Source organism: Brachyhypopomus gauderio, chromosome 1, assembly GCF_052324685.1.
Source record: "Brachyhypopomus gauderio isolate BG-103 chromosome 1, BGAUD_0.2, whole genome shotgun sequence".
Taxonomy (NCBI): Eukaryota; Metazoa; Chordata; class Actinopteri; order Gymnotiformes; family Hypopomidae; genus Brachyhypopomus; species Brachyhypopomus gauderio.
In genome coordinates this window covers 23,547,758-23,567,155 of record NC_135211.1, presented here as the reverse complement: position 1 = coordinate 23,567,155, position 19,398 = coordinate 23,547,758, and the positions used below count along the sequence as shown (strand labels likewise).

General features: G+C 40.1%; 2 protein-coding genes across 2 annotated transcripts; one reads left to right on the top strand and one right to left on the bottom strand.

Annotated features, from left to right (window-relative positions):
- The first annotated feature begins 844 nt into the window (after nt 1-844).
- golt1a (golgi transport 1A) lies at nt 845-18,070 on the top strand. Its single transcript, XM_077003946.1, has 8 exons — nt 845-1,231; nt 1,609-1,700; nt 2,272-2,450; nt 2,919-2,955; nt 3,036-5,719; nt 15,884-15,976; nt 17,006-17,097; nt 17,966-18,070. The coding sequence occupies exons 1-5, from the start codon at nt 1,207-1,209 to the stop codon at nt 3,072-3,074; spliced, it is 372 nt and encodes a 123-aa protein (XP_076860061.1). The 5' UTR covers nt 845-1,206; the 3' UTR covers nt 3,075-5,719; nt 15,884-15,976; nt 17,006-17,097; nt 17,966-18,070.
- LOC143514054 (protein kinase C delta type-like) lies at nt 4,264-18,748 on the bottom strand. The gene is made up of 11 exons (XM_077005227.1): nt 18,744-18,748; nt 8,672-8,721; nt 6,924-7,091; nt 6,343-6,473; nt 5,979-6,152; nt 5,655-5,746; nt 5,478-5,540; nt 5,231-5,369; nt 4,936-5,124; nt 4,599-4,727; nt 4,264-4,445 (listed from the first exon to the last, which is right to left on the bottom strand). Exons 1-11 carry the CDS (start codon nt 18,746-18,748, stop codon nt 4,287-4,289), a joined length of 1,299 nt encoding a protein of 432 aa, XP_076861342.1. The 3' UTR covers nt 4,264-4,286.
- Between the last annotated feature and the right edge of the window lie 650 nt (nt 18,749-19,398).

Sequence of the window (19,398 nt, the reverse complement as noted above, 5' to 3'; positions counted from 1 at the left end):
AAAAACAGAGATAGTTGAGTTTAAACAAGTGTCTCAATAATAATTGAAATTTAATTTGTTCAGTCCTTGGATGGTTTACAAAAGTGTTGGTAGTTTGAAAACAATTTATCTAGCTTACTAAACAGATGGTTGGATATTGAACATCTCATGGATTGATAGTTGGATATTGAACATGGATATTGATCTCCTACTGTCAATGTCTGTCAGGATCAACAAAGTTCTTTCTGGCTTTCTAAACTTATTAATAAGCCAATCCCTTAATCCATAGCACCAACTATTATAATAAAAATACATACTATAATAAAATTTAAATAATAACAAATTGAGCAACAACTCAGCAATAATTTTTATCATGGCCAACTTTCATTTTTCATCACCTCTGTTCTTTGAGTCCACTGAACTGAAGCAACCTCTTGTGGTCTAAGGTGGTAAGCTGGCATTTCTCTGTGAATTTTTTATTAATAATTTTATTTTTCATTTGATCATCCTGAAAAGATGAAGGGAAAATTGTTACACAGCTGCAAATAAATAAAATAAATACATAGAATGATTAATTAAATAAAAATAGGGGAGAATAAATTTAGGGGAAAACTTAGATTCCAGAACACAAATTCATTAATTTAAGGTTTTTGGACAACATGACTGTGATTTAACTGAGAGGTGAATGAATCTCAAGGGTTCACACACATTTTCTGATTTCCTGTCCTTAAGGCCTGCTTGCCTCAGCTCACTGCCAACTATGTTCCTACATAGCAAAGGCTTCCCATTGGTTCAGATGTTGTCACCTGACTTTGTCAGCTGACTGTCCTGACTTTGCACATCACTGAGTTGCACCGTCCTCCATTAGATGTGCACTACTCTGAGAAATGCAGACGTTTCCAAGCCAAAGGCAACGAACCCAGCTTGGATGGCTTGTTTTCTACCACAGATTAGTTATTGAATGTTCAGATGTTTACACTAACAGAGGATGATCCATTTCATCACAGGGCAGTTTGTCTTTTCATTGGGTGTATTAATACATGCGTACTTTCTTATTGGGTGTGTGGCAAATTCATTAATTCAGAGTCATTGTCCTGGTTAATGTTTACTGCATTGTAACAGATATCAGGTTCAAAGGTCAGGTTTACGTGAGAGAGTCAGCAGGCAATTAGGAACTGAAGCAGTGATCATCTTGAGCCAATAAGTGGATGAAGAGTGAACGACATCATGGTGGCGATTACAGAGTTTCAGAGTGAGTGTATTTGATTAACTCCACGACGTTCCTCAAGTGCAGGTTGTGTGACCATGCAGAGTGAGTTTCTAGTGTGTTTGATCTACCCTCTCCTTCAGGATTAGTCATGGCTAAGGTTAAAATTCATTTATCAAGTCTGTCTGGATTATATGAAGGATTACTTCTCCTTTATTATATAAATCATCTTCAGACCAGCCTTTCTTATTGTAACAAGTGTGTTATGACAAGTAATCAAGGCTTTAAAAGTTATTACACACAGTCATTTAAGTGATTTTAGCATCATTGCCTCTATAATACCAAACACTGCATTTGTCAGGATTTTTCAGTACAGTGTCTTCAGTAGTTTTTGTTGTTGCTGTGTCATAATGGAACTGTAGAGGTGGGCGTGGGCTTGTCAGGATTCGGCGTGTTCTTCCTGCTGTTTGGAGTGCTGCTGTACTTTGACTCTGTCCTGCTGGCGTTTGGTAACGTGAGTACATTGCGTCTGAACCCCATGCTAAACACTCCGCCTCTGTGCTGTTTCGAGCATTACACAAGTTACTGTTCCTCTGCTTTGGTTTAGCCCAGCAGGCTCTGTTGAAGACAGCATGACTGTTTTAAAACCTTACACATTTAAATAACAGATGTCAACATCTGGTTGTTTGCATTATAACAATAATAGCAAAATACATTTCCAGTATTCTTCAAGAAGTCAGTGAATGAAATGGTCATTTTATTTTTTCTGTTAATGGTCTAATCCTATCGCCCCATCTCCAATCTCCTATCTCCCTATCATCTATCTCCCTATCATCTATCTCCCCATCTCCTATCTCCCTATCTTCTATCTCCCTATCTCCTATCCCCCCATCTCCTATCCTCCTATCTCCCCATCTCCTATCTCCCCATCTCCTATCTCCCTATCTCCCTATCATCTATCTCCCTATCTTTTATCTCCCTATCTCCTATCCCCCTATCTCCTAATCTCCTATCCCCCTATCTCCTATCCCCCCATCTCCTATCTTCCTATCTCCTATCCTCCTATGTCCTATCCGCTATCTCAGATCCTGTTTCTGGCTGGTCTGGCCTTCATCATCGGCCTGAGGAGGACTGCTCACTTCTTTTTCCAGAGGCAGAAGCTCAGAGGCTCCTCCTTTTTCCTGGGAGGCGTGGTTTTAGTGTTGCTACGATGGCCACGTATGGGCATGCTAGCAGAGACATATGGGTTCGTGCTCCTGTTTAAGTGAGTAGACTTCATTACCCAGTACACTTTGCCTAGCGGGTCTTATGCATTATCTTCAATATACCAACAGTATTTAGCAATATCTGGCCTAAATGGCAAATACAGTTATCATACAGTACTATACTACAGAGAAGCAACTGCTGTACATTCTATTCCACTCTTAGAATGTATGCTTGAAGAGTGCAGAGAAAAACTTTTTTCAGTGATCAGAATGCCTATGGCCACTTATGCAGTCTACACAGTGTACCAGTGTAGCTAGGCAGCCATGACAAACAAGTCCTAAAGACTTGTTCATGTCTATTTGTTTAAACAAAAACAGATTAATGCGATCCTCTACATTCTACAGTATTCTCTGCTTTAATCAGCACCATTTTATGAGCTGGGACAGTTTCTGTATTGTTGAGAAGGTTGGTGCATTAGAATGTCCTCTCTGATGAATTATGATTAATCTGTTCTGCTCCATTTTAGATCATTCTTCCCAGTGGTCTTTGGTTTCGTGACTACAGTAAGTGAAACGTGAGTGTGTTGTCTTCAGTAGCTTCAGCAGAGCACAGTCACAGGGCTGACACACCTCTCCTTTCTCAGCTGTTCGGTTTGTCCAGAAGCAGCTTCTCAATGGTATGAACACAAGGGGATGGACAACGGGATGCAAAAGGCAGAGCAAAAGCCACATGGATACAAAACCCGCACATGTTCCACACCCATAAACCACACATCAGTCAATTCCGCACATCTGTCAAACCCAAACATGTACCACACCCATAAACCCACACATCAGTCACTTCCGCACATCTACCAAACCCACACATGTACCACACCCATAAACCCACACATCAGTCAATTCCGCACATCTACCAAACCCACACATGTACCACACCCATAAACCCACACATCAGTCACTTCCACACATCTACCAAACCCAAACATCAGTCACTTCCGCACATCTGCCAAACCCACACATGTACCACACCCATAAACCCACACATCAGTCACTTCCACACATCTACCAAACCCACACATGTACCACACCCATAAACCCACACATCAGTCACTTCCGCACATCTACCATCAGGCATGAAAATCTGTCACCTTTCGGCGAAATTCGCCGTTTTGAAGTTGAAAAGGGTGACCTACGCGAGATCCGTGTAGATCCGAGGACATTTTTTGGGGGGGGATATATATATATATATATTAGTGGTGGGCCGTTAACAACGTTAACGGCGGTCGTTAATTTCGGTCGTCTTGTGATCATCCGTCTCACCTGTGGCTCGTCTCGTACTCACGTGGGACTTATGTGGTTTGTCTACTTAATGTGCGTTCGCGCAGTGTCTTGTGCTCGTCGTTGTTTGAGTCTGCACGTTGTGTGTGTATGTGTGACTGTTTCTCGTGCGCTTACTGCGCTATTTGTGTTAAAAATAAACAGTGACCGTGAGTGAACCAGCGGACTCGTGTCTCGTCCGTCAGCCGCCTCCCGCGTCACAAACCCTTACTCTGCCGTGCCACATACTCTAAAGGTGTTATCAGTGGTGTTCATGGACACAATCAATGAGAGATTATCTAATGTTTTTGAATTGCAATAATGAATGGTTACTGGAACAAAACATCTACATGGATTTGGCAAGGGTGTATCAAATATTGCCTAAAATGGAATAAATAACCTGGAAAAGCAGTTATGGCCAGTTGACACCTCTGTGAATCACCCCTGATCTTGGGTGTAGTCTAAAATCCATGCCCAAAATACAGGTTTTAGTTTGAGAAGGAAGAGTCAGTGACACATAAAAACACTGACTGTATAGTTTATTCACACATTTTTAGGTTGTAGGAGCAGGTTGTCCATCACTTCTGCAAGAGATGCTCCATGCGCTGGTCGATGAAGGAAAAGCCAGCAAAGGCACTTTGGTCCATGGAGTCACCCAAACCTTTCTCGCACTGGGACAGGAGGGGCTTCTGATCTAACATCTCCTGGTCAAAGTTTCTACAGTCATTCGGTGATGTCTGTGGTTGGAGGAGAATGGAAGCAAATCACATGATGAACAGTATCTGTATTTTTGCAATTTGCTCTATAAGCATACAGTATGAAAAGTAAAAAAAAAAAACAGGAATGAGAGGACTGTAAGAAATGGAAAGAGATGGAAAGAAAGCTCATACCACTTTTGGCTTGTAAGGAGGTTCGATTTCTCTCCTCTCCAGAGCAGACCAGTTAATAGTCTTGAAGAATGACTGAGACCGGATGTTACCCTCAACACCCAGTCTATGAGAAGGGTCTTGCTCTAACAGCTTTGTTCATGGAAGAAAACCAAAAGCAAGAATATTATTCATAATAGAAATATCTCAGTGTGTCTCCTTTTTAAGTGCAAAATCTCTCCGTTGATGTCTTGGTTGTGAAGTATTATTATTATTATTATTATTATTATTATTATTTTATTATTATTATTTTTTTTACTATTATTAATGTGTCATCAGGTGTGGTTTTGTGCATGCTTACTCGCTTTAGCATGTTTTTGGCAGGCACAGTGATGGAGCGAGGGAAGTAAACTGGGCCCCTACGGATGCACTCTAAAAGCTCGTCTTCATCTTCACCACCGAATGGAGGGTGACCAAGCAGCATCCCATATAGGAGCACACCGAATGACCACCAGTCCACTGAAAATGAATACCGCTTCTCCAGTAGGATCTACACACACACACACACACATTCACATTCAGGGCATACTGAATTACATTGACATTGCTACAGGTGAGAACATTCAATGTCAAATTCATTTGATACCATCTCATACCTCAGGGGCAATGTAGGATAGTGTCCCACAGAATGTTGTGGCTAGATCGTTTCCAAAGACGTTCTCTTTGCACATGCCAAAATCTGCTATTTTTATGTGACCGTCTCCGTCTAGCAGCACATTGTCCAACTTGAGATCCCTAATGCAGGAGAGAAATACAAAAATGTGGCAAAAGTGTGGTTTAGTAGACAAGAACAGTAAAGGTGAAAGTACAGAATGTCCATATAGATTTGTTTGTGTGTGTTACCTGTAGATGATGCCCTTTCCATGAAGGAACTGCAGTCCACATACAATTTCAGCTGCATAAAATCTGGAAAGAAGAAACAAACCAGGAGCCATCAGACCGGACTATAATTACACAGACCTACGTTTATATTTATATAAGGCATACAAAAAACATCATTGTGTGTGTGTGTTGCCTCACGTGGCTCTGGCGAGGTCAAAGCATCCTTTCTCCATCAAATGGAACATCAGGTCACCTCCGTTCAGGTACTCCATCACGAAGAACAAGTGTTCCTAACATGCAGACAATGCCATAAACACTTTGGTATGAGTACAAGCAGAATTACTGACTCAACAATCATCTAAATACCACAGTGATTCCATGAAGTATAAGGTACAGTAAACAGTTGTGACAATGGTGTGGTTAATTACTGCCTATACAAAAGAGTCCTGCTGGACATCCGATTACTGTTGACTGAGAGGTGGAGGAACTGTATAATATAACCTTTCATTTGTTCTTTACTACCTTGGTCTGAAAGGTGGAATAAAGATGCGTAAGGAAGGGACAGTCCCACGCCAGAGTTAGCACCCGCTTTTCCACCATTGTGTACTCTACATTATCATTCTTCAGCACCACGTCTTTTCTCAAGGCTTTCACGGCAAAGCAAGCCTCACTGCCCTTAAGTTCTGCCAGAAAAACCTGAGCAGGGAACAACGGAGAGAAATATGAATGAAAGGAAAACACACACACACACAGATAGTATTTAACAATAGTAGGGCAAAAGGACAGACATGTAAAAATGATAAGTGAATAGTCAGGAGAAGTGAAGAGAGACACAGTCAGTACATGTGTGGAGGATGCGGGAGCCGCGTGAAGGGGAAGACTCTACCTTGCCATAGCTTCCCTTGCCCAGTACATTGAGGAACGTGAAGTGCTCGGCAGTGATGCGTGTCTGGTGGCTGATCCTGGATGGGGGGCGAGGACTCGAACCCTCACACAGACCATCGCATGGAGACGCATCTACAGAGATTTACAGTAGTTTTTTTTTTTTTGTAATAAATATTTTCCATCATTCGGTGAATTACAAAGCCAGCCCTGCTCTTCCCTACAGGGATGCATGTGACACCATATGCCAAGCCCCTTCACTGCCCATTTTTAAAACAAATCTTTAAACCCACTTTAATTCATTGGCTTTTAACACAGCATGAGACTTTGTATATTTTTAGTTTTTACTATTTTAGTTTAATTCTTTGATTTGTTCTATTGATTCCTTTTACCACTTTAGTTAATATTGTTTTGTCCATTTTTTGTTATTATTTGTTTTATGTCTAATGTTATATTCTTATGTACAGCACTTTGTTTCATCTGCCGTTCTTAAAGTGCTCTATAAATAAAGTTGAGTTATATGAAAATAACTATTGAACATGTTGATATCAGCTAATCACAATATGTTATCAACTTGAGATTCACCTAGAGATGGGTTGTAGGAGTCCTCAGTCTCATCCAGGAGAACCTGGAGCAGCTCCTTCCAAGCATCGTCCAGAGTACATGTAGTCAAAGAGACCTCAATCTTATCAAGGTCAATGGGGAGATGCTCCTCACAGGGCTCATCTAGAACACTGTTAATCACAGGTGTTTCTGGAAAAACAAGTTTTTTTCAACATACATTAATTAGGTAATATATGATAGTAACATGTGAATGTTTTTCAGCTGAACTGTGTTAATATAAGCATGTCTTGCATTGATATTAAAAGCTATTGAACAGCTTGATGTCATCAAATTAGCCCTTGTGGCACTTGTGGGCATTTGACCTCAACCAGTCTTAACCCTCTCCTTTCTGAGTCCTTGCAGAGGCGGAGTCAACTAAGAACTACTTAGAACTCGTTCGTAAATTTGGAGACTACGAAGTACATAGTTGCCAGGTTCGCGGTTTTCACGGCTTGTTTTGGGCTTGTTTGAAAATCCAGCCGCGGGTAAAAATTCTGGGGTCGCGGGGTGCGGTTTTTTGGGCTACTTTTGAGTTGGGCCACCGCGGGAGTTACAAGTCAACACAAAGAATCGATCGCGATATAATTCTTAATTTGTCTCCATTTTAAACACTCGCCACCCCCCGTCGACAACTTACACTCGCCACCCCCCCACCACCCCCCATCCCGGTTTTACATTGATTTTGTGCGGGATATTTTTGTAGGACCTGGCAACCCTGACGAAGTAGAGGTCTGCGCGGGACTGCTTTTTTAATCCCGCTCCCGTCAAAAAATCGCTTGTTTTAATCCCGCACCCGCCCGCCACATACACATTTCTGTCGCCCCCGACCGCAATCCTAATATGAATAGAATTAATTAAATTTAGTACTTGAAAATGTCTTATGTATTTATTAAAACAGCAATATATTGATGGATCGCGCTGTCCCCTTTCTTACCACAGTCCAAACACATGCCGTCAGGTGAAGTACACCAACGATTTCCATCTCCATTAATTACAATGGAATATGACTTCCATACATCACTTTCCTGTAGTTGTCTTAATTGTGGTGTATTCGCCTGTTTTAATTGAATTTCCCACAGCTGAAACTGGTTGACCTACAATCTCTGCCATTTCGGTATCAAAATGACAAAATGACGCACACCTCATGTTCACGTGATCAGTTGCTTAGCCAATATTTTGAATTAGTTTATTGCTTACTTACTGAATGATTAGTTGTTTTTGTCCTGTTCCTTATGCATGGAAATCATTGCGTTGTTATTATTATAAATTTCTAGACTATTTATTAATTTGCGGGATTTTTCTACATGTATATGCGGTCCCGCTCCAGCATCGCTTGGACTAATTCAACTCCCGCTCCCGCCAGTAACAATTCTGTTGCGCCGCAAGATATTCTAACGGTCCCGCGGGATTACCGCGGGATTACCGACCTCTACTACAAAGGCTTTTGAGAAACACTCGTAAATTTGGCGTTCTTAAAGTTACGTCGTTCTTAAAATTGTTCGTTAAGCGTGACCCTAGATTTACATACGCTTTAATCGTAAATACAGTATAGAAAAAAACGAACAATGTTCTCGCGCGTACAGCGTGAGAAAGAGCGATCGCGTTGCCGAGATGGGCTTATCGTACACAACACTCCACAACACTCCACTGTGCTGTCAAAAAAACTTGGTAGGTGCGGCTTAATACATATTAATTAAAATAAGTTGTCGCCATTGTACACATTTACTCACTCAGCCCATGTGTGTTGTCGGTCTCCTGTTTTGTTTTTGTTTTGTTTTTTCTTTTTAGGGTTCACACACGTAGTGTGGGAAACCTATTGTAATTGCTGAGATTTTTCTTATTAGGGTTCACACACGTAGTGTGGGAAACCTATTGTAATTGTCGGGTTTTTTCTTTCTTATTATTATTATTATTATTATTTTTCTCCGCATAAAACGCATACTGCAGCCTAGACCGTAAGGCCCAGAGACACCAAACTTGGCAGAATGGTGTAGTCTCTTTGCGAGACCGTGCCAAAGCACAGAGACCCACATTGGCCTGATGGTGGCGCTATAGCGCACCATTTTGCGTTTAGGTCCATATCTCCCAAACCGTAGGGCCTAGAAACAAAATTCCACTTCTGATGGATTCCTTGGCTCAAGCCAAACAAAAAAGCCTCAAGAACCATTAAGCTCCGCCTACTTAGATTTTTTGCTAATTTGCATAATATGCAAAACCTACTTTTTTGTACTAGTCCCTGGTTTTTCATCCGATCACCACAACCTTGGTGTCAAAATATTCAGGAGAATCTCATTATCAAAGTTGCTTAAAAACATTTTGAGATTTGCATACAGTCTGGTTGTCACATGTCAATCAATAGCTCCGAGGCGTGGCCAAATTTACTTAAACAGCCATATCTCAGCAACGCTTTGACCGATCTTCATAAAATTTTAACAGTTGTTAGGGCACATGACTCCGAGGTCATAGGTCAAAGCTGGCCACGATTGTCCAATAGGGGGCGCTATAACATGGGAAAAACTGTATCTCAGAAACCGTTAGTCACATCAAGCCAAAACTTTACAGGCATCATCAGGGGCCCAAGTGATATCAAGACACACAATGATGCCATCATCACTCAAAAAACATGGCCGCCATGAGCCAATTAATTTTTATTTGAATTAATTGGCCATTTGACAGACTTACCATTGGCCAAACAACATGAAACCTTACCACTGTGCATATCTCAGGACTATGTGTCATGCTGTGCAGTTTTAAAACATTTGGCCACAAGGTGGCGCTATTTGTGAAAATCATGCATAACTCCTCCAAATTTTCACTTAGGAACATGCAACTTGTTTCTTTTTATTCCTTGCAGTAGACCTGACAACTTTGCAATTACAAGTCCTATTAAAAAATGCATACTTTTGTCACATTCATCTATTGTTTGAAAATAGCTATTTACAAACTAGTCATAGGAATTTGATCCAATTATGGAAAAATTGCTATGAGCATAATCAGTAGACTCTGTAGGTAAAAACTGATTAAAAAAATAATGGATTTCTATTTATCTGATTGGTCCATTTTCCCATTATATCATTGTGGCCATGCCATATATGACCTATATTGCTATAACTCATAAACCATGTATGCAATCAACTCCCAATTTGAAAGGCTTTTATATCGGGAAGTCCTTGTGAGGTATGCCAAGTTTGGTTCAAATTGGCCTGTCGGGGGCGCTACAGTACCCAAAAACCTAAGAAAACATAAAAACTCATGCTGCAATCTTGTTATGCAGAATACAGACAAGTAATTGGTCTTGTATGATCCAGATCAATAAGTTCTATAACATTGCAATTGCATCTTATAACAAAAAGTGCACTGCCTGACCAGAAATGAACCTTTTAATTCACCAAAATGTCATTGCATTACTGATAAAAATGAGATATCAGTATGATGGTACTTGGGCTCCATCTAGTGGCCAAACACCGAAACTGACTGAAAACTATTGCTCACATGAAACACCACACAAACACACACAAAGCTGATCTCAGCATGTGATTTAGTTCTGTGATCTGAATCATTTTGCCAATACACATTATTTTGATCCTTTTCGGCCTTTAGTGCCCCAATTGAACATTTTTTTGCACATTGATTTATTTGTGCATTTTTTCCACTCAAACAGCTTCTTTTGGGTCTAAAGGACCTATTGGGTCTATTGCCTATTGAAGCCAAGTGGCCTATTCGTGTGTGAACCCGCCAATTGCCGCTTGCGGCTATATTTCTTATTATTATTTTTCTCCGGATAAAACGCATACTGCAGCCTAGACCGTAAGGCCCAGGGAGACCAAACTTGGCAGACTGGTGTAGTCTGTTTGCGGGACCGTGCTAAAGTACAGACACCCAAATTGGCCTGATGGTGGCGCTATAGCGCAGCATTTTGCGTTTGGGTTCATATCTCCCACCCCGAAGGTCCTAGAAACAAAATTCCACTTCAGGTGCATTCCTTGGCTCCAGACAAACAAAAAAGCCTCAAGAACCATTAAGCTCCGCCTACTTAGATTTTTTGCTAATTTGCATAATATGCAAAACCTACTTTTTTATACTAGTCCCTGGTTTTTCATCTGATCACCACAATCTTGGTGTCAAAATATTCACAAGAATCTCATTATCAATGAATATCAACAAAACTGTGACATGGGTATACAGTCTGGTTGTCACAAGTCAATCAATAGCTCTGAGGCGTGGCCAAATTGACTTCAGCAGCTATATCTCAGCAATGCTTTGACCAGTCTTCATGGAAATTTATCAGTTGTTAGAGCACATGATTCAAAGGTCACAGGTCAAAGCTGGCCATGATTGTCCAATAGGGGGCGCTATAACATGGGAAAAACTGTATCTCAGAAACCATTAGTCACATCAAGCCAAAACTTTACTCGCATCATTAGGGGCCCAAGTGGTATCAAGGCACACATGGATGACATCATCACTCAAAAAACATGGCCGCCATGAGCTAATTAATTTTTATTTGAATTAATTGGCCATTTGACAGACTTACCATAGGTTCATACACATGAAACTGACATGGTATGTTCATGTACACACCCTCTAAGACATACTCATGTTAGAAGGGAATTGCACCACTAGGTGGCGCTATACTAGAAAATCCAGAATTTCTCCTACATATTTTCACTTATCAAGAAATGCTTGCACTCATATGATTGTATGCAGAATTCCTAGCAACTTTCTAATTACATGTGTTTTGCAAAAATGTACCACTTTTTCACTATTATCAAATATATATAACTTGTCATTTTCATACTAGTCCTAGCATTTTAACTCCATTACCTTTAAATCACACCTTGTAATACTCAGCAGACTCTGAAATGCTAAGATTAGCAAGAAAATCCTAAGGTTTTCACAAATTAATATTTTTCATATGCATCACAATGCTACCATCGTAACACATCAAATTCACAGTTCAATAACTATGCCATAATATGTCTGATTGTTATGAAAATTGACAGCCACATTCAAATGACCATTGTGGTGCTGTGTGCCAAGTTTGAGCCAAATCCGTCCACAAACAGCTCTACAGTGAATATTTTCATTTTCCATACTGACCAGTGCAGGGAGGCATAGACAGCTGCTAAGACACGCACGTTCTCACACACGCTGCCCCCCTCCTCCACTCCCCTATGCTTCTAACACTTTACAACCCTTGGGCTCTCCCTCCCCCTCTCTCTCCTTCACATGCACTCACAAAAACAAAGGCCTCTCTGGCCTATAGGTTTCACATACACACTAATTCTAGCCATTACTACCAATTACCCAGTGACTAATATACAGATATTTAGCCTCTTTTTTCCACACACCCTCACATAGGACTTCCTATATGCTTCATATATACATTTCTCTAGCCATTTCCAACACACTAACTGATATTTAGCTTCATTTTTCCATCCACACTCTCAACACATGCCCTCTATACATCCTGAAATGACATAAGAGAGGACAGACACATGTAATTCACATTTCACACACAACCTCTAAATAACTGCATGCTTTACTTATCATCAAAGTCTTGTTAGATACACATTCCTAGTGGCCTCCCTACTATGGGCACAACAGTGAGAACATGTCAGAGTAGGGATGAGAACATCATGAACAGGCCAAGATAAGAATATTTGTGTTATTTTATTGTATAGTAAGCCATCACTCTTTGGTTTGTTTGAGATTCACATGTGACAGATTTTGTCAGCTAAATGAAAAGGGTTAAAGAGTGGTGTTTACATGTGGGGCATTAACAAGAGCTCTCCTGCTGCTATGTTCACAACTTCTGACAAATTCAGCCAAAGGTATATTTATTTGACTAGGCCCCTGGGTCAGTGTGTCAGTGCTTTTAACCTAATCTCAGCATTTGATTTAGTTGTATGGTCTGAATCATTTTGTTTAATATCTTCCACACTGTATGGCCTAGAAACAAAATTCTACTTCAGCTGTATTCCTTTGCTCAAGCCAACCAAAAAAGCCTCAAGAAGCCCTTACTGCATACATGAAAAAACACACAAACACACACATACAAAGCTAATCACAGCATTTGATTAACTTCTATGATCTGAATCATTTTGCCATGACATTTTGTTTTGATCTTTTGGGCCTTTATTGCCCCAGTTGAATAATTTTTTGCAAATTACTTTATCTGTCCATTTTTTAGACTGAAGTAGCTTCATATCACTTGTTGGTCTAAAAGACCCTTTGGGCTTTTGTGCCTTTTTTTGTGTGAACCCGCCAATCGCCGCTTGCGGCTATATTTATTATTATTTTTCCCCCTGTAAAACGCATACTGCAGCCTAAACCGTAAGGCCCAGAAAGACCAAACTTGGCACCAAGGTGCAGCAGGTGTGCAATGAGAGAAATAGAGACAGGGACCCACATTGGCCTGATGGTGGCGCTATAGCGCACCATTTTGCGTTTTGGTCCATATCTCCCAAACCGTAGGGCCTAGAAACAAAATTCCACTTCTGATGGATTCCTTGGCTCAAGCCAAACAAAAAAGCCTCAAGAACCATTAAGCTCCGCCTACTTAGATTTTTTGCTAATTTGCATAATATGCAAAACCTACTTTTTTATACTAGTCCCTGGTTTTTTATCGGATCACCACATCCTTGGTGTCAAAATATTCAGGAGAATCTCATTATCAAAGTTGCTTAAAAACATTTTGAGATTTGCAAATAGTCTGGCTGTCACATGTCAATCAATAGCTCCGAGGCGTGGCCAAATTTACTTAAACAGCCATATCTCAGGAACGCTTTGACCGATCTTCATAAAATTTTAACAGTTGTTAGGGCACATGACTCCGAGGTCACAGGTCAAAGCTGGCCACGATTGTCCAATAGGGGGCGCTATAACATGGGAAAAACTGTTTCTCAGAAACCATTAGTCACATCAAGCCAAAACTTTACAGTCGTCATCAGGGCCCCAAGTGATATCAAGACACACAATGATGACATCATCACTCAAAAAACATGGCCGCCATGAGCCAATTAATTTTTATTTGAATTAATTGGCCATTTGACAAACTTACCATTGGCCAAACAACATCAAACCTCACCACTGTGCATATCTCAGGACTATGTGTCATGCTGTGCAGTTTTGAAACATTTGGCCACTAGTTGGCGCTATTTGTGAAAATCATGCATAACTCCTCCAAATTTTCACTTAGGAACATGCAACTTGTTTCTTTTTATTCCTTGCAGTAGACCTGACAACTTTGCAATTACAAGTCCTATTAAAAAATGCATACTTTTGTCACATTCATCAATTGTTTGAAAATAGCTCTTTAAGAACTAGTCATAGGAATTTGATCCAATTATGGCAAAATTGCTATGAGCATAATCAGTAGACTCTGTAGGTAAAAAGTGATTAAAAAAATTTTGGATTTTTATTTTTCTGATTGGTCCATTTTCCCATTATATCATTGTGGCCATGCCATATATGACCTATATTGCTATAACTCATAAACCATGTATGCAATCAATTCCCAATTTGAAAGGCTTTTATATCCTGAAGTCCTTGTGAGGCATGCCAAGTTTGGTTCAAATTGGCCTGTCGGGGGCGCTACAGTACCCAAAAACCTAAGAAAACATAAAAACTTATGCTGCAATCTTGTTATGCAGAATACAGACAAGTAATTGGTCTTGTATGATCCAGATCAATAAGTTCTATAACATTGCAATTGCATCTTATAACAAAAAGTGCACTGCCTGACCAGAAATGAACCTTTTAATTCACCAAAATGTCATATTGCATTACTGAGATTAATGAGATATCAGTATGGTAGTACTTGGGCTCCATCTAGTGGCCATACATTGAAACGAACTGAAAACTATTGCTCACATGAAACACCACACAAAAACACACACAAAGCTGATCTCAGCATGTGATTTAGTTCTGTGATTTGAATCATTTTGCCAATACACATTATTTTGATCCTTTTGGGCCTTTAGTGCCCCAATTGAACATTTTTTTGCACATTGATTTATTTGTGCATTTTTTCCACTCAAACAGCTTCTTTTGGGTCTAAAGGACCTATTGGGTCTATTGCCTATTGAAGCCAAGTGGCCTATTCGTGTGTGAACCCGCCAATTGCCGCTTGCGGCTATATTTTTCTTTTCTTTTTCTTTAACTCTGTCTCTTCTGGATTCCTCCTCTGTGTCAGAGTCTTCTTGGGTGCCTCCACAACACCATCCCCAGAGACACGTCCTTTTAATATCTTTCCACTTCATTGTCTTTACATAGACTGATATGGAATTATACTGTACATGCAATTATATACCCTCATCTGTTGTGCCGTCGTTATGACGACAGAGCAGGTATTATGACGTCATGTGGAATTGTGTCAATATTTTATTTATTTATTTATTTTTATTGAAGTTAAAAAAAAAAACATTACAACAAAAATGGCATCAAGATAATGTACTTTTGCCAGTTTGAACATAGACCATAACAGGTTATTACAATATATTAAAATATAGAATATAAACAAATTATTTTTTTATAAATAAACAAAAAAAAAAAAAAAACCACAAGAGATATCACTTGTGGACGAGGGATCATCTGAAAGTTTTCGTTTGTTAATAGCAGGGGAGAAAAAGTGGCCTGGGAGTTCCTGACAGGCCCATATATATATTAGGGGTGGGACTTCAACACGTTAATTTCGATTAATTAATTACAGGGAGAATAACGAACTAATAAAATTTACGCATTTTAACGCATGAGACACTTTTGCACCGTGGAATGTTTCTCAGTGCACGAGTTCCAGACATACAGATTATATGGACGCACAATAAGATGAGCATGATGGAGATGACTGAAGAGGCTACACTGGTGGATGGGAAATTTAAATATAAGAAACTTTCAGATGGAAGTACAAACACAAATAGTGTTATTTGCACTTTATGCAGGAAGGAGTTCGCTTATCACAGGAGTACTTGCACCCTTCATTACACCCTTACGTCTTGTATTGAAGAAATCATCGGTTGTGGGCTAACGCGCAGGTCAGTAATGATAACTTTGCTGCTAAATGTATTACTAGTACGAGCAAACAGTGTCGCCAGTCAACACTCGACCACATGTCGGGGTTCAAATTAAGAAATAAAATGTCCAAGTCAGATAAATTGACCAATTCACTGGCGAGATGGATTACTGTGGACTGTAGACAGCTCTCTTACAAGAAGCGCTGCTTATTGTGTCAGCTGATGCAAGTTACGAACTGCCATCCAGAAAGACAATGTAGAAGAAAATCCAGCAGCTATATGATGAGGAAAGGGAAGTAAAACAGGTTATTGTGAAGAGCGCTACAAATGTGGCTCTGACTGGGGATCACTGGACCTCTGTTAGCAACAAGAATTATCTTGGTGTAACAGCTTATATTATAAATGATGAATGGAAGATCCAGTCATTTGCTTTGAGCATGCAGAAGACCACTTCTAGGCACTATGGAAATGCCTGTGCAGAGGACTTTAGGGCTGTGGCAGAGGCCTGGGAAATCTAAGAAAAAGTCTACCATCTAAAATGGTATTAAAAACGTCTTCTGATTTACTTCAGTTATTCTTATTCTTCCAATACCCTGAGCAAAACTCCCAAAATTAAACAACATTTTTGGTCAGAATTTCCAGTGTTCTGAAAACTGTTTGCTCTGTTTTCTGCACTCATCTATTGGTCTGTGTAGAAGACTGGTGGAAAAATAAACAAGATGTTGAAGTTTATGTTTATGTTCATTGATTCATTCATCATTCAAACTTAAATTAATACTGAAATGCGATTAAAATGCGATTAATTAATTACAAAACGAATTAATTAATTTGATTAATTTTTTTAATCGCGTCCCACCCCAGAACAAATATACTACAGTCTGATATGGCAGAACTACAAAGTGCTCCTATATGATCTGTGGAACTGATCCACAAAGGGTATAGATACAAGGTGTTGTCATAATATTCTGACTTGACTGTGTACTAACAAGCACATTGATATAACCTCATTTAAAATATTTAATTTAACTATGCTGTGTTCTGTTCATATAGATCATCTACCTAGGAGCAGCCACAAACAACAAGGCATCTATGGTCCTAGGATTTTCTCTTCAGTCAGTGGAGAATCATGGTGTTCTAAATAGGTTTGTGCATATTACATTTGACCACTTAAAGTGGACCAACTATAGTATACTATAGTAGGAAAAAAAATAATGAAAGGGGCTACCCCCACTCAAAGTAGAAGAAAGCAAAACTATGTTTGAAATGTTTATTTTATGAAATGGATGATTGTATAAAAATATAAAAATGCAAAAGTAGCTTATTTGAATGATATTTGCATCCTCAAAACTTAACCCTCTGAGTTACTAGCCACTAGATACCCTTTCACCTGCACTGTAGAATACAAAGATGTGACCCAACCTGTGTAAATGTGTTTAGAGAATGACACAACATAGATTAATTAAAATGTATATATTTAAATTTAATTTAAAAAAAATCTTTTGAAGATACATTGTTGGTGTATGTGAATATTGGCAGCAACTGTGTTCATCTGAAGTTACATTAGGTATTCTAGATTTTGAAGTTTAGATACTTTATTGATCACAAAGCTGTGTTCTTCACATTTAGCCATGCACTTCGCAAATGCAAGTTAAAACCCCACTATGCAAAAAATAGACCAGATATTAACAAGATGCTGAAACACTGCCACCTTCTCTGGGCCTGAGATAAATTAAGATACTTTTCCACTTTCACAGTACATCTTAAATGATCTCGGAGCCAGAGAATATCTGATATCAGGCCTTATTTTAGTTACCAACGGTGCTGATGGAAGTCTATTTTCCTGCAGAGTTCAACTCCAGCCTTCACATAACCTGTGATCTTGCTAACAAGGTCTACTCAAAATTGACCCAAAGTTGTTTGGCTGGCACAGGTGTCAGGAAATGTGATCTGCAAGAATGTAAATATCCAAGAACTGAACTGTAGTAACATTTTGTATGTTTGTGTCACTAGGGTCAGAGCAGACCAGGGATGTGAAAATGTGGATATAGCTAGATGGATGTTCATGGTCCGTGGCTGTGGGAGAGGCAGCTTCATGTCAGGCAAAAGTGTTCATAATCAAAGGTATCACCACCTTATACATAAATCTAATCTAATCATGTAGATATGACCGTACATCTAGAGGGGTTCACACAGTATGTCAACTGTCCCACAAGACATGATAACATCCTGGATCTATGTTTTATCAATGTTAAAGATGCCTATAATGCACTGGCCATGCCACCTCTAAGTAAATCAGACCACAATTTGATTTATCTAAGACCACATTATAAACCATGTGTGAAGAGACTACTTCAAGGCCAAGTAGGTCAAGGCCAATGAATTCAACCACTTTTACAGTAGGTTTGATTCATCCAGTAATCTCTCCAACCCTTCTGCTGTGACCATTAGCTCTGCTCCATCCAGCAGCTGTACCTCTTCTAATGATACTGCTGTGACCACCTGCTCTGCTTCATCCAGCAGCTGTACCACCTCTACTGATGTGACCTCCTGCTTTTCTACACCAGGCAGTGACTTTCCCAGATTTACTGCTGTGACTCCACATGGCTTCTCTGTGGATGAGGTCCGGGCTGAGCTACGTAGGCTGCGACCAGGGAAAGCTACTGGTCCTGATGGTGTATCGCCTCGGCTACTCAGGGAATGTGCATCAGGACTGTCTAGGCCTCTACAATCAATCTTTAACCTGAATCTTCACACTGGACAAGTGCCTGTCAAATGGAAAACATCATGCCTCATGCCGGTCCCTAAAGTAGGGAGGCCGGTAGGAGTGAAGGACTACAGACCAGTGGTCCTGACCTCAGTGATTATGAAGACATTGGAGAGGCTTTTGCTCCGGATACTCAGGCCTTAGGTGCAGCAGTCTGGGGACCCGCTACAGTTTGCTTATCAGGAGAACATGGGCGTGGATGATGCATTAGTCTACATGGTACACAAGACCCTCTCGTTCCTGGAGGGGTCAGGGGGATATGTGAGACTCGTGTTTTTTTTATTTTACCAGTGCCTTTAACACAATCAGTCCTCATATTTTGAAGGAACAGCTGGAGAAGATAGGTGTGGATTCTACGATGGTAACATGGATTTACAACTACCTCACGGAGCGTCCACAGTATGTCAAGATGGGTGATCACTGATCTGAGATAGTGGTGACCAACATTGGGGCTCCTCAGGGTACAGCATTGTCACCCTTCCTCTTTACCCTATATACTGCTGATTTTAAACATGTGTCTGAACTCTGTCACATCCAGAAATATTCAGATGACACAGCAGTAGTAGCATGTATTAGAGGTGGAGATGAAGGAGAGTATAGAGATCTGGTGGCTGCCTTCGCAGCATGGAGTAGGAGAAAAGACCTTCTCCTTAATGCACTGAAGACCAAGGAGATGATC